The 14,546-nt window shown below is 42.5% G+C and overlaps 1 protein-coding gene across 1 annotated transcript; it reads right to left on the bottom strand.

Annotated features, from left to right (window-relative positions):
* LOC140199843 (potassium-transporting ATPase subunit beta-like) lies at positions 1-13,276 on the bottom strand. Its single transcript, XM_072262349.1, has 7 exons — positions 13,165-13,276; positions 11,678-11,806; positions 8,361-8,465; positions 6,747-6,943; positions 4,753-4,809; positions 2,327-2,422; positions 1-2,241 (listed from the first exon to the last, which is right to left on the bottom strand). The coding sequence occupies exons 1-7, from the start codon at positions 13,274-13,276 to the stop codon at positions 2,080-2,082; spliced, it is 858 nt and encodes a 285-aa protein (XP_072118450.1). The 3' UTR covers positions 1-2,079.
* Between the last annotated feature and the right edge of the window lie 1,270 nt (positions 13,277-14,546).

The raw sequence follows: 14,546 nt of genomic DNA, 5'->3' as shown, positions 1-14,546 counted from the left end.
TATATGGAACAAGCTGCCAGAGGAGGTGTTTGAAGCAGGTACATTAACAACATTTAAAAGACACTTGGACAGGTGAATGCATTGGAAAGATTTAGAAGGATATGGGCCAAATGCAGTCAAATGGGACTAGTTTAGATGGGAACCTTGCTTGAAATGGCCCAGTGTGGAAGGCCTGAACTTAGCTGAAAGAGAATATGAGGAGACAGAAATGAGAAACAAAAGGATTGTGTGATGGCGTTAGGACATAATTTGTCTCAGTTGAACAGGAGAGGACTACCTTGTCAACAACATAGCCAATGATGAAAAATTGACCAGCTCCTCACCCTTGACATGAACATTGTGGAAACAGATGCTTTGCACCAGAGGACAGAAGCCACGTATATCTCTGTGTTTCAGGATGATCGTGGATTAGTGAGCACCTTTGAAAGATGGTAACAATATTGCCACACATGGTCCACCAGACTGGGCGGCTAAATTCAACACCTTTTCTCTTCCATAACCAGTACCAGACATGCCAGGCTGAATAAAAGCAATTATTTTAATGAGGGCAAGAACATGAAACATGTATGAAATGATTCTGACGGGTAGCTGCAGAAGATTCCTAGCAAATGGAAAGCCAAGGCTTGAGCATATTTTGAAACACAGATGTAAATGTAAATTAAGTGGTTGCTTTAAGAGGAGAAAGGGAAATGGGATTTGGAGGGGATAGGCTATGGATACAGAAAAACATGACTGTGTTTAATGGAGATGTATTGGTCAGGTGGTACTGTTGCAATATTCCCCAGTAAACTCATGGGTAACAAGGACCTGGCTCATGAGTGGAAAGCTATTTAGGAGGAAGGTATGGAATGGGCCAATCGACCAACAGGACCAGAAAGAGATGCAGAGTGTTGGGTGGGGCAGAGTGAATGGAGAGTTCGATGGGGCTAAGAGTAAGGAGGTAGCACTGTGCTCCCTGTTAGGTCTTTAGGAGTATGACAAGAAGGCACAGAATGAACTTCATGGCTTACCTCACCAAGACTGGCAGAACGGCAGCACAATACAGGCTTTGCATGAAAATGACCTGGATACTTATTAAATGGAATGGGAAAAGATGTAAGAGCAGTGGTTTCCCACATTAATGGTGCCATTTAAATTTAGTTTCACCAGTCATACACAGGCACACGAGCTGAGTGAATTCTTTCAATGCCAGTTCTCTAAATCAGTAAGAAATGACTAATAGTTAAAGCAACAGCCACAGAAGTACTAAAAGGGGTGGACAATTCTTTATGGAAATATATGAGACAGCAGATACTGAAACCTGAAGCAACAAGCTACTTGCAGGAATTCAGAGGGCTGAACAACATTGGAATGATGTAGGGTTTCCACCTGAAACCTTGAAGATTCCTTTCGCTTCACAGATGCTGCTCTGGCATATTGCTTGTTACTGTTAATTCTTTACTACTTAGGAGAGATTCAGTAATAGGAGGTGCAAAGAGAAATAGTCAAGCAAACTAAAAAGCGATGATATTTATGTCAAAAGAGGAACTAGAAGCTGGTCCTAGTGAGGTAGGAAGGTGAAAGGGAGAAAGGGATGGAAAAGAGGAGAGCTGGACAATGTGAGTGATGGAAGAATGACAGAGAGGGTGGAAGATGTGGGGAGGGAAGAAGGTGGAGAGTGAGGAAAGGGAGAAGTTGGTAAGGAGGGCAGGCATTGGGGTATGGATAGGTGAATGGAGAAGAAAAATTAAAAGGCATACAGTTATGAGGAGATGTAGTAGGAAAGGACGAGGGCCTGTGTGAGGTTTAAAAAATAATATCAACCACAGTGTCACTCACAGGATTAACAGCCCTGCAGTTAAATACTGACCTCTTATAATAGGGATTTGCCAATGATAATCCAGACCGCTTAGCACATTCAATAATCGTCATGGTTATACAGATCAGGTGCCGAAGAATACATCATAGATAGAAGTGAAGATGTAATGCATTAAGGTAAATTTCTAAAACCTTGTCTAAAAACTTGTTCAGAATGCAGAATGGTATAAATATATACAAAACACATTCACATCACCCGAGACTTCCCCCTTTAGATCACGTTCATTTTTTGATATCCAGTGTGAAGATCACTCGTCCTTCGAATCTTTCATAGGGGTTGTCGTTGATCATTCCTGGTGCATTAATCTTACACTGAATTTCAAATATCCTGTTCCTTTTCAGTGTCAGGAATTTAACTGCCACCAGTGGATTGATGTAGGTTGGCTGGAGAAAGACAAGAATTATTCCAGGACCTGGCAGTCAAAGTACCAAGAGTAATGTGTGTCGTAAATAGAATGAGGTTCCTTACCTGTGGCTGCCTGCCGTAGTAAGGGAAATAAGACAAGTCAAAAGTGCCATTTTCAGGGTAAAATACCACTTTTCCAATATTCTCGGGGTAGGCATGCTGTATTTCAAAACAGAAATCTTCCATTTATTGATTTCTATTATAAACAGATGATCTATCAGTTCATTATTGTCACATGTACCAAGCTATAGCGAAAAACTGTTTTTCAAGCCATTTACACAGATCATTTCATCACTTCAGTGCAAGGAAAAAGCAATAACAGAACACAGAATACTGGAGGCGGTTTATTGTGGTCACATGTACTGAGATACACATTTGTCCTGCAGACTGTAGGACAAGGCTAAACAGAGAATGCTAGACAATAAGGTACAAAGCCATGATGGGGTAACTTGTGAGGGCCAAGAGTGAATCTTATGGTGCGAGGAGTCCATCTTTATTTATTTATCGAGATAAGGCACAAATTAGGCCCTTCCGGCCCTTTGAGCCACGCCACCCAGCCACCCCCGATTTAATCCTCGCCTAATGACAGGACAATTTACAATGATCAATTAACCCACCAACTGGTACGTCTTTGGATTGTGGGAGGAAACCAGAGCACCCGGAGGAAATGCACACAGTTACGGGCAAACATACAAACTCCTTCCAGACAGCAGGTATTGATGAAAATATAAGAAAGATTTCCAACAGGAAGAAGGCTTGACAATCCACATTTTAATTCTTTGAGGAATTAATAGAAAGGGCTAGCATAAGTAATAAAGTCTAAGGAAAAGTCATAAAATCTTTGAAAGGTCTCCATACTGGCAAGATGGTAAGTTGAAATGAATGAAGCCAGGGATAACTGGCACAATCTGACCACAGAGCCTAAAGAATACAGAGTAAGAAACAAAGATAGTGGTATTAAGCTTGTATAACCAGACAACACTTGGAATACCATGGACCCTTCTGTTTATCATGTTCGCAAGACATAAAATTACAAGAATAATCTCCAAACAAAAGAGTTTATAAAAGAAATAAATAACAGGCTGGAGGTGGTGACTTCAGAGTTAGAAGGTGGAATGGAACATTCTAGGCAGTGATGGCTGGAAACTGGGAAACCAAGCTTTGCAAACATGTTCAGCTATTGATTACCAGCTTTCCCACTACCCCGCCTCCTTAGTGGAGGAACAGTAGCGATGCAGAGACAAGGAATCTGAGGAAGCACGTTGACGTGTTGGAAGCGTGAGCAAGATGGTGGCGGATGGAATACAGCACAGGGAAGTGTGAGCATATGCACTTTGGTCGCAAGAATGAAGGAGCAGACTAATTTCTAAATAGGGAGATAATTCGGAAATTGGAGGTGAAAAGGAATTTGAGAATACTGGCTCTTGATTGCCATAAGGATACTTTGAGTTAATAATAAAGGAGGTAAATATAGTATTAGCATTCATTTTGAGAAAACTAGAAACATAAAAACAAGGTTGTACTGCTGAGCGTTTGTAAGGCATTGGTCAAACCACATTTGGAATTTGTGAGTAAATTTGGGCCCTGTATGTAAGAAAAAGTATACTGGTCCTGGAGAGGATCCAGAGGAGAACCATAGGTATAATCCTAGGAATGAGAGCTTAACATCTGGGGAATGTTTCATGGCTCTGGGCCTGTACTCTATGGGGTTCAGAAGGATGAAGGGGATCTCATTGAAACCTGCTGAATACTGAAAGGTCTGTCTAGAGTGGGCATGGAAAAGATATTCCCATTAGCAGGAGAATATAGGAACTGTGGGTACAGCCTCCGAATGTCCTTTGGAACTGAGCTGAGGAGGAATTCCTTTAGTCAAGGAGTGGTGAATCTGTGGAATTCATTGCACAGAGGCCTGTGGATGTCACTGGGTACATTTAAGGCAGAGACTGACTCGTAAGAGCTCCTCTGGTGTTACTTTACCAGAAGTATGGCAGGGACATCACCTGGATTTGTAAGCAGGACACTCAGTGCAGGATTTCTGAGTAGAAAATGGGAGCATTTCCAAGGAAATAACAAAACGAAAAGACATTGGAGCAAAATTAGTCCAGTCTGATATCAAGTGTGCTCCACCATTCCATCATGGCTGATTTATTATTCCTCTCAACCCCATTCTCCTACCTTTGACACCTTCATTATACCCAATGACTTGGCTTCCACAGCATCTACGGCAATGAATTCCACAGATTCACCATCCTCTGGCTAAAGAAATTCCTCCTCATCTCTGTTCTAAAGGGATGTCCTTAAATTCTGTGGCTGTCTCCTCTGATCCTAGACTCCTCCACTACAGGAAACATCCTTTCCACATTCACTCTGCCTAGACCATCTGACAGGTTTCAATTAGATCCCTTGAGATCCCCCTGATATAATCAATGAGATTATCGATCAACTCCACAACCCTCAGTGGAGGAGGCTTTATGTCTATTGACACTCACCAGAACAGCACAAGTTACATATGGGGCAGTTCCATTTCCAGGCAAGTAATTGATAATCTGAAATTCCAATAAAAATTTATTAAAGATTCTTGTCCATGAAATACAAATTATCGATTGATTGCATAAAATTGTTCCTAACCCAGTTACTTTTTTCTAGACAATATCATCTGTTGCTGAATCAACAGTGTCTGACCCTGTGTCAGCTTGTTGTGAATGCAAGTCCAGATTTATGCGCAGCTTCGTAGTCCGCAGGCCAGTTCTGTACTGAGTGAAGTACATTGCGGGAGGTGAAGCAACGCTCTCCATCCTCTCAAGAAGACATTATTTTTCAGAAGAACAGAGGAGCTCTCCTCAGTGCCCAGGCCATAAAATATCCTGTAATTAATGAATGCACATGGTCTTTTTCCAAGGGTAGGACTAGAGGGCATACATTTAAGGTGAGAGGTGAGGAGCAATTTCTTCAAATAGAGTGTAGGATGTATTGGATATGAGGTGCCAGAGGAAGTAGTTAAGGTAGATACGTTAACACATTTAAAAGGCATTTTGACGGGTACATGGTCAGGAAAGGTTTAGAATGCCATGGGTCAACTGCAGTCAAATGGTACGGGCTTAGATGAGCATCTTGATAAGTATAGACCAGTGGAGTCGGAAGGCCTGATCCCATGTTGTATGATTCTTGACTGTATGATATTACTAATCAAAATAGATTTTCTAGTCGTTGTTGCACAGATTGTGAGATTATTCCAACAGTGATTGCAATCTCACTGGCTAGGGATGAAAGGAGGTAACCTTCTAACTCTCTGGATACAGAGATCATGCCAGAGAACCAGAGAACATTGCATGATGCTCCCTTGTTTAAGAAAGGGAGGAAGGATAAGCGCATCCCAGTAAAGAGTGGGAAGGAGGTGAAAATGTGTTTGGTGACAGAGTCCTGTTGAATATGGCAAAAGTTGTGGAGAATGATGTGCTGGATGCAGAGGCTCATGAGGTGGTAGGTAAGGGCAAGAGGAACTATCCCTATTATGGCCGCAGGAAGTTAGGGTGAGGGTGGATGTCTGGGAAATGGAGGAGATGCAGATGGGGGCAGGATCAATGGTGAAGGAAAACTATATACTTTGGAGTAGGAGGTCATTTCAGATGTTCTGGAAAGGAAAGCCTCACTCTGAGAACAAATGCAGCACAGATGGAGGAATGGCAGTTTTCACAGTGACAAGGTGGGAAGATGTATCGAGAAGATAGCTATGAAAATCAGTACAGGTAGATTTATAAAATATATCTCTCCAGGTCTGGAGACAGTGAGATTGAGAAAGGAGAGACATGTGTCAGAAATAGACCAGGTGAATTTAAGGGCAGGATGGAAGTTGGAGGCAAAGTTAATGGAATTGACGAGCTCAACATGGGTGCATGAAGCAGCACCAATGCAGTCACCAATGTAGCGGAGGAAAAATTGGGAGTGTTACTGGGAAAGGCTTGGAACATAGACTGTTGTACATAGCCAATGAAAAGGCAGGCATTGCTGGGACCTATGCAGGTGTCAATGGCTATATTTCAGGTTTGGAGCATGTGGAAGAAGCCAGAAGAGAAATTGCTGAGTATAACAACCAGTTCTGCCAGATGGAGGAGGGTGGTGGTAGAGGGGAACTGGTTGGGTTTGTTGTCTAGAAAGAAGCAGAGAATTTTAAGGCCTTCGGGATGGGCAAGAGAAGTGCATAGGGACTGGACATCCATGCTGAAAATGAGGCATTGTGAAAAAGAGCAGCGTGAAAATGAAACATCATTTTTTTCCCTTGCAGTATTCAAGGCACAATGGATAAACAGGCAGTGCAGAAGAATTTGCAAGGGATATTCATAAGGGAATAGAGCTGGAAATGGTGAACTCCTCTGGTTCAGAGCTGATTCTCATTTGATGGGCTGAGTGGCCTCTTTCTTTGCCATAACCATTCCATAATGCTATTATTCTATTCTACCTATTTGTTCTTTCTAAGCACACATACCCTGTTCATTCGGATTAAGATGCAAGGCTGACCGGCCTTGTATCCAAAAGTAGGATCTTCCAGTCCAGAGCAGTTGTTCAGCGTGTTTCGGATGAATCGGCAGGCAAACTTGGAATTAGGGCCATATCCTTCCTGGAAGGTATAGTTACCACTGGTGCAGTTTTGATTAACTTTTTCCTGGACTGATTCATTATAAGCTGGTAGGTAAAGACAGAAATCAGAGCTAGAGAGGGAAGCAATTAATTATACAGTGCTCTGGAAATTCAGAATGGAACGAACAAAGTGCAAGTCCCCTCCAGCTACTGGAACAACATCAGACAGAGCTTTGGCTGCAGGTATTCTTGTGTGGTGGGATGAGGGTGCTTTTAAAACAAGTAGTCCCAGGGACAAATGGGTTCAAAGAAAGTTGCTGAGTTTATCATCCGAAAAGCAAAGTTAAGCGAATTGTCCTTAGGTTCCCAGTTTATCAATTGAATGGCAATTGATGTTGAGGAATGGGATAAACTGAAAAGGGAATTTAATATTAACAGCAAACAAAAGACTTGAGGAATGGGACTAATGAGCATGGTTTTCCAGAATTGACAAGGATATAATCAAGTAAAAAGTCTTCAAATGTGCTGTGTGAATCTGAGCATTTATCATGGAGTGGTCAGATTACGAGGACGCGGTGAGCTGATCATGGTGGGGATCTGCACTGGCCCTCTGTGGGATTGGGTCTGACCGTGTGAGAGGGGTGAACTGACTGTGTGGGAGAAGGGGGTTCTAACTGTTGGTGTCAGGAGTGTTGTCTAACTCTGGGGAGATTGTGGGGAGGAGTAACCCTAGAGGTGACCTGATTGGCGTGGTCTCTACAGAAATCGGTGAGATCCTGAGAATAACACAGCCAGTCTCTGTTGTCACCACCATCTCATCCTGTCTCCATTCTCCCCTCAGGGCAAGGAAACATCAGTAGTGTTTCCTCTCTGGATACATAGTTGTCTTCAAACTTCACATCTCCCAACTCCCAAGCATTTGTTCTGCTCTATCCCTGTGCTTTGTGCCCAGTTTCCTGGATGATTTCTATAAATAAACTTGGAGCAGATTTGCGATTGTTGGAACTTGTGGTTCAGGAGGAGCTGAAAGACATACAAGTTAAATTAGATCAGACACAGACCTCACGACAGACATAGATAGAGTGCTCCAAATGCAACAAGAGTGTGCCGATTTCAGGGAAGTTGCAACTAGGCAGAGCAGGAGGAAAAAGTGCATCACTTAGTCAGATTAAACCTGGAAGCCAAAGTCACTGATGAGGTCAGAATGGAGGAAGAGGGACTGATTGGCGGCTGTCAAGCTGACAGAGAACAGTGGGTGAAATAATTGCTGGGTATTAATTAAAGTCTGGATTTAAATATTACTCCAGGAATGTAATTCTCAAGGAATCTGAATATGTTTAGGAGTCGGCTAAACTAAGAGTCATTCAAGTCCCAATCAAGATTGAAATCAGTGTCATATCTTTCCCTCAAATGAAACAAAAGTTAAATTACATTAATCTGATTTTTTTAGATTACAAGTTGTATTTGCATTCGTCTTGCCCTGTTACAAAGTATGTAAGGGTTTGACTTTATCCACATCTACCTGAAAGGAAATGTTGAAGGTCATTGACGTAACTGTGCCAGGACTTTGGATCTGAGATATTAAAGGTGATCTTGAGATCTCTTGGTTGCGGTTGTATCGTCACACCTATAACAGAGTACATGTGCAAATATAGACAACGTTCGCACAAGGACCTATCACCCATGAAGGGGAGAAATTTTCATACGAAGCTGCCACCCCCACAAAGAAAGTAAATTTTATTGTGAACATTGGGTGAAAACTATTGCATGTTTTTTTTCATTAATTGCTCAATGCAGCCTCTCTAAATCATTCTTGTTGTAAACAGTAAAACAGTTTACTACAAGGGCACAGCTTAGATGTACAGAACACCCAATGAACGAAACATCATACTGGTGTGCAAAGCCAGGATGCAATGTCAATCCCCCTTTAGACAGGCCTAACACAGTAGATGTACAACTCTCAACACTGCGCCAAAACATAAAGCACTTCTTGGAATACAGGGAATTATTTAGATGAAATACTAAATAGGTGCACATCAAGATGTAAAAGTCAGTAAGAGTTTTATTTAATTTAGCTTTGCTTACAGTAACAAGATTTAACAGTGTTTACCACATATTGCAGCTAAGAGTGCCACAGCACACTCTTACCATTGGAGTGTTAATCTTAAAGTAGAACCCATATGTGAAGAGAACACACACACTGCCCCAGTAACTAATGGTACTTTATGCAAAGCTTTCACTGTCTCCTGCACTGCGAAGCTGTCTCACAACTCACTGAGCTTCACAATTCAGCAGAGCCTACCACACAATTCACTAAACCCTGCTGCATCATTGCCAAATTTGTAATCAGTCCTCATCAGCAACCACAGGGCTGGGGGATGAGAATGACTAGAGAGAAGGAACGGAGGATGCAACATACAGAGAAGTTCTTTTGACAGAAGGACTCAGAGGCCACCCTATGATAGTGTGCTACACCTCCTCCCAGGAACTATTCATAACCTAAACAGATCATAAGTCAAAAATGGAGCCACTAACCAAGTTCCGGCATGGCAGAAGATGCCTGCAGCCCAGCAGCAGTTGACAAATCCATCCCACTGATCTCCCAAATACTTATTCCCAAGTACAAGTTGTGTAAATCGGGTGTTCCTTCGGAGAACCTGTGTTTATTAAATGCTTACTGGCACTCACCAATTAACCACCACACCTGAACAAATTACACAGTATATACAATGGAAACGCAGTCTTGATATCCAGAGCACCATATACATCTTAGATCACTAGAAAAATACACTCAATGGCCACTTGATTCGGTACCTCCTGTATCTAATAAAGTGGCCACAGCGCGTATGCTCATGGTCCTCTGCTGCTGCAGCCCCTCCACTTCAACGTTTGATGTGTGTTCAGCGATGTTCTTCTGCACACCAGTGTTGTAGCACGTGCTGATTTGAGTTACTCTTGCCTTCCTGTCAGTTTGAACCAGTCTGGCCATTCTCTGATTTATCTCAGTAGCAAGGTGTTTACCCCCAAAGAACTGCCGCTCACTGGATGTTTTTTTTAATGTTTTGCACATTCTCTGTGAACTCTAGAGACTGTTGTGCATGAAAATCCCAGGATATCATCAATTTCTGAGATGCTCAAAGTTCAAAGTCCATTTATTATCAAAGTATGTATACATTATACAACCTTGAGATTGGTCTCCTTTACAGGCAGTCACAAAACAATCATTCCACGATCAAAGTCATTGAGATGGCATTCCTTCCCCATTCTGAACCTTTTGACCGTGTTTACACTGAGCTGCTGCCACTCGATTGGCTGATTAGATATTTGAGGTGTACAGGTGTAGCTAATAAAGTGGTCATGGAGTGTATGTAACAGTTATGAACAACAGATTGGACGCCACACTGATGAATAAAATACCACACAGAATTGGAAATAACCAAGAAGCTGAAAATACATTAACTGCTACCTCAGCGAGCACTCAGGATGCTGCCTGGGGGAAAAAAACCCTCACCACTCATAGGGTAATACTACTATCACATGTGCTAGTGACAGCATTGTACGAATCCCTGCCCTCTGCAAATAATTAGCCAAGGCTTGATCTCACTGTGGATGCTGGAATCTGGAATGACATACCATTTGCTGGAGGAACTCAGTGTGTCGGGAGCATCTGTGGTGGAGTGGGGGGTGGGGGGGGGGTTGGAGAACTCCCCTCTACTCTAATTGATGGAGCGTACCTTTGCATCTCCTGTTTGTTGTACTTCCCTTCTCACCGCACCTTCCTTCTGACAGAACAGAGAAAGAGCTCCCCTAGTGCTCATCTTTTACCCCACGAGCCTCTACATCCAGCATTTCCTCCCCCAGCGGATGTTTCCAACCTTCACCCACTCCTTCACCCTACCTCGTTCCGTCTGTCTAACTTTTCTCCCTGTGTCTGCCTCCATCTATCATCAGCCTTTGTTTCACAACTCCAGCTTCTCCCTTCCCTCCATGGTTCAATCTGCCTATCATCTTACACCTTTCCCTAACCCACCAGCCACCCAAGGCCCTTGTCTTACCTCTCCCTTCTCCTCTTGATGCAGGGTCTTGATCCAAAATGATGACAATTTCTGTCTCCTCCCCACAAATGCTGCTCAACCCATGGAGTTCCTCTATCAGACTGTTTGTTGCTTGATGCAGATAGGCTGCTCATAATGGCTGGCATGATCTGGGTTGAGTCACAGGGTGCTACTCAGCACAAAGTTGAGAGTCTCAGGGACACATGGTGCAAACCACCGAGTTCCTAGGGTCTCCCATCACCTGCTGATGGAAGCAGTTGACCCCCCTCCCACCTTCTGACTAGCCAGGCAGCTCAGAGATGAACCACTCATGTTCTCGGCCCACTGCCAATGGCCCACACTCATCATGCCAGTCAGTTTGTAGCCCTGATTCCCACATCTCAGCACTGAGCAGCTTCTCCAGACCACTCCACCCCCACACCAAGCTTGGTCAGGACAAGTGCTAGGGAGGGTGGATGGAAGATGAAGGAAGGGGTTTGTGCAAGGTTCCCAGGCCCAAATCCCCATTACCAGTTTCCCTACACAGCAGTAGTCAGCGGTGGTGTGGTCGGGATTTATGCCAGATTCCCAGCACCCAATGGACATTTTTACTGTACAGTGCCTAGCTGTACTTGGACTGGTGGAGTTAGAACATTATCAACAGTGCTCTGTGGGGTACTGCTAACCTCGTTCCAATCTACCAAAATATAATGCGCCCATGTAATATATAACACAGATTTGTAAATGACTTGCTTCACTGAGAAGAGCATGTCAATAATTTCACAAAAGAGCCTTAGAACCTTACCTGGTGCTTTGAGTCTGTCTTGATAAGTTGGTGTGTATGGGTCTGTTGTGTACAACAGCACAAACAGGGACAGAGCAAACAGCGCACATATCACAACATAGAAGGCTGCATAATACAGGATGATGAAAACTGGAAATAAGCAATGAACTGTTAGATAAAAATCTATAGAATAACAAACGGAACACATCACAGAAACATGATCAGGCACTACCTGGCTCTTCCCTTTCTTCCTCCCCTAATTTAATCAGCATAGTCTTCAGATTGCCTCTGCAAAGACAAACCACCCTTCTTTCAACGCTTTTCTGCTAATTCCCGTTCTTTCTGGGATTCTAATAAGACTAGATACCTACCACCTTTAATATTTTTAACATTAAAGACATAAAGGCTAGTTCTTATTTGAAACGAAACCTTCCCTTCATTGATCTCATATACAATGTTTTATGAAAAGCAGTTGCCCCATGAACAGAAACAGTTTTTGGATGATATTAGAGGTTGACTCTAAACCACCTCAGCTCAAGAGCAAATAGAGGTGAACAATAAACAGCCACATCCACATGTCCAATTTTTTTTTAAGTATTAATCTGAATTTAGCCACTGATTCATGTCAAGTAATTTGTTCTACAGAAATAATGGGAAGATGAACTTACCCAAAGGATTTTGGAATAACACCAAATCCCATTAAAAATATATTGTACATTGCAGTGTCATTCTGCCACCAAATCTCATTGACTTTTTGCCCCATTCTCACTCTATACTCCTGCCTTTCTCTTTCTGACAGCAATTCAAAACTAATCCAACTACAGTACATGCTCCACATAATCTTATGTCAATTTAAAACTATTCTCACTGCCCTACACTCTCCTCATAACACTAGATCAACTCAAAGCTAATCCCAGAAATGCATTCTCCCCATAGCCCTAAATCTTTTTAAGGCTATTCCCACAGCCCCACTCTCTCTCTGAACAATCAGTCTAAAAGCATTCTTTCCCCACAATCTGTATCAATTTAAAACTAATCTAATTTAACTACCCCACACTATCCACATAATCTTACATTACGATTAATCACACTGCCCCACTCACTCTTTGACAATCAGTTCCAAAGTGATCCAATCCACTCTGAAACAATCCAAAATTAATCTTACTGTACCACTTTCCCCATAGCCCTGAGTCAATGCAAAACAAAAACCATCCTCCATTTATTGGAAGAAATATCTCAATCATAGTCTGGTTTCCCATCCTGACAACATTGTATGCCACAACCATAATGAGCTTTTACAAAGGAAGTCCAGAACACCATACACGGGTAACTATGGGCTAACCAATAGTTTCAGAGTCATAGAAACATATAGCTCAGAAGATGCGCTATTTAATCCCTGGTATAAATCCAATATTACAAATTCATCAACTACTCTTATGCTCTGTGCCACTAAGGAATTTTCTGCCTGAATTCTTCTAGTCACGTGTTTATGTCACGATCTCTCCTACCCCAGTTTTTAGGTGCTCTCCCCATCAATTCTTTGGTTTCCGGATTCCAAACAAAGCGTTTGAATGCCTCCATGCGCTGGCCGCAGGTCTTCTTTTCATTGAAGGTAGCCATTTTTCCCAAAGTGGTACAGTTCCAAATGGGGGAATGTCTAGGGAGTTGGAGAATTTGTGGAGACTTCAGGGGGATAGGGCACTGACTAATCCTGTTATAGTAGTGATGTCACAGCTTCAACCAATCATGTTAAGGATAGGGGTTAATGGCATTCCAGAAATATCAGCACAGTTTAGATTAGTGCAAATTGATTAATAACTAACTGTGCGCACATGAAGCCACAACCAGGCTGTGCATTGAGTTCCTAATGTTTCTTTGACAGGGTGGCTGATAACTTAATCATGTTTGATGATTTTAAAGTAAACTTAAGTTAATCAGTTGATCAGGTTGTTTCATTCTTACAAATGAAGGACAAATTAGGGGTGACAGGCACTCACTTGTATCATCTATGATGCAACAGTTGCTATGGTAACCAGTCCAGAGCCACATCACCGTCAACCTCTTACGCAGGCTTACCCAAATCATACAAGGTAACCCAGCTTCCTCCATCAACAGCCTAGCCGGACCACTGGGATCTGTAACAGCAAACCTGATCAACGGCCAGCCAGTCAGGTACCTTTTTCCCCAAAAGGTAATTGCGTCCTAAGCAAATACACATACATGAAGGTGAACAAGGAAGGGAACTGGCCTATCAAAAAGGTGCACAGGCATTCCAAAGAAAATATAACCAAACATTCCAGAAAATCTGCAGGGTTAGATGGACTTCCAAGGATTTAAATAAACCCATCAACTTTATAGATCTCTAGATACTGTACTGGGTAAAACAGTGAATAAACCCTTAGAATGATCTTAGAATGGCACAGTGTATAACCATATAACAATTACAGCACGGAAACAGTCCATCTCGGCCCTTCCAGTCCGTGCCGAAATCTTACTCTCACCTAGTCCCACCGACCTGCACTCAGCCCTTAACCCTCCATTCCTTTCCTGTCCATATATCTATCCAATTTAACTTTAAATGACATCGAACCTGCCTCAACCACTTCTGCTGGAAGCTCGTTCCACACAGCTACCATTCTCTGAGTAAAGAAGTTCCCCCTCATGTTACCCCTAAACTTTTGCCCTTTAACTCTCAACTCATGTTCTCTTGTTTGAATCTCCCCCACTCTCAATGGAAAAAGCCTATCCACGTCAACTCTATCTATCCCCCTCATAATTTTAAATACCTCTATCAAGTCCCCCCCTCAACCTTTTATGCTCCAAAGAATAAAGACCCAACTTGTTCAACCTTTCTCTGTAACTTAGGAGATGAAACCCAGGCAACGTTCTA

Source organism: Mobula birostris, chromosome 6 (assembly GCF_030028105.1).
Source record: "Mobula birostris isolate sMobBir1 chromosome 6, sMobBir1.hap1, whole genome shotgun sequence".
In the NCBI taxonomy this organism is placed as follows: Eukaryota; Metazoa; Chordata; class Chondrichthyes; order Myliobatiformes; family Myliobatidae; genus Mobula; species Mobula birostris.
This window is presented reverse-complemented; position numbering and strand designations above follow the sequence as displayed.

What these genes read in the sequence shown, in the direction of transcription:
- LOC140199843 (XM_072262349.1), bottom strand. Translation starts at nt 13,276, where the DNA reads ATGGCTACCTTCAATGAAAAGAAGACCTGCGGCCAGCGCATGGAGGCA. An exon ending in CCTTCAACATTTCCTTTCAG is followed by an intron (nt 6,944 to 8,360) that starts GTAGATGTGGAT and finishes TTTACCTACCAG; the next exon opens with CTTATAATGAATCAGTCCAG. An exon ending in ACTACGGCAGGCAGCCACAG is followed by an intron (nt 2,242 to 2,326) that starts GTAAGGAACCTC and finishes GTCTTTCTCCAG; the next exon opens with CCAACCTACATCAATCCACT.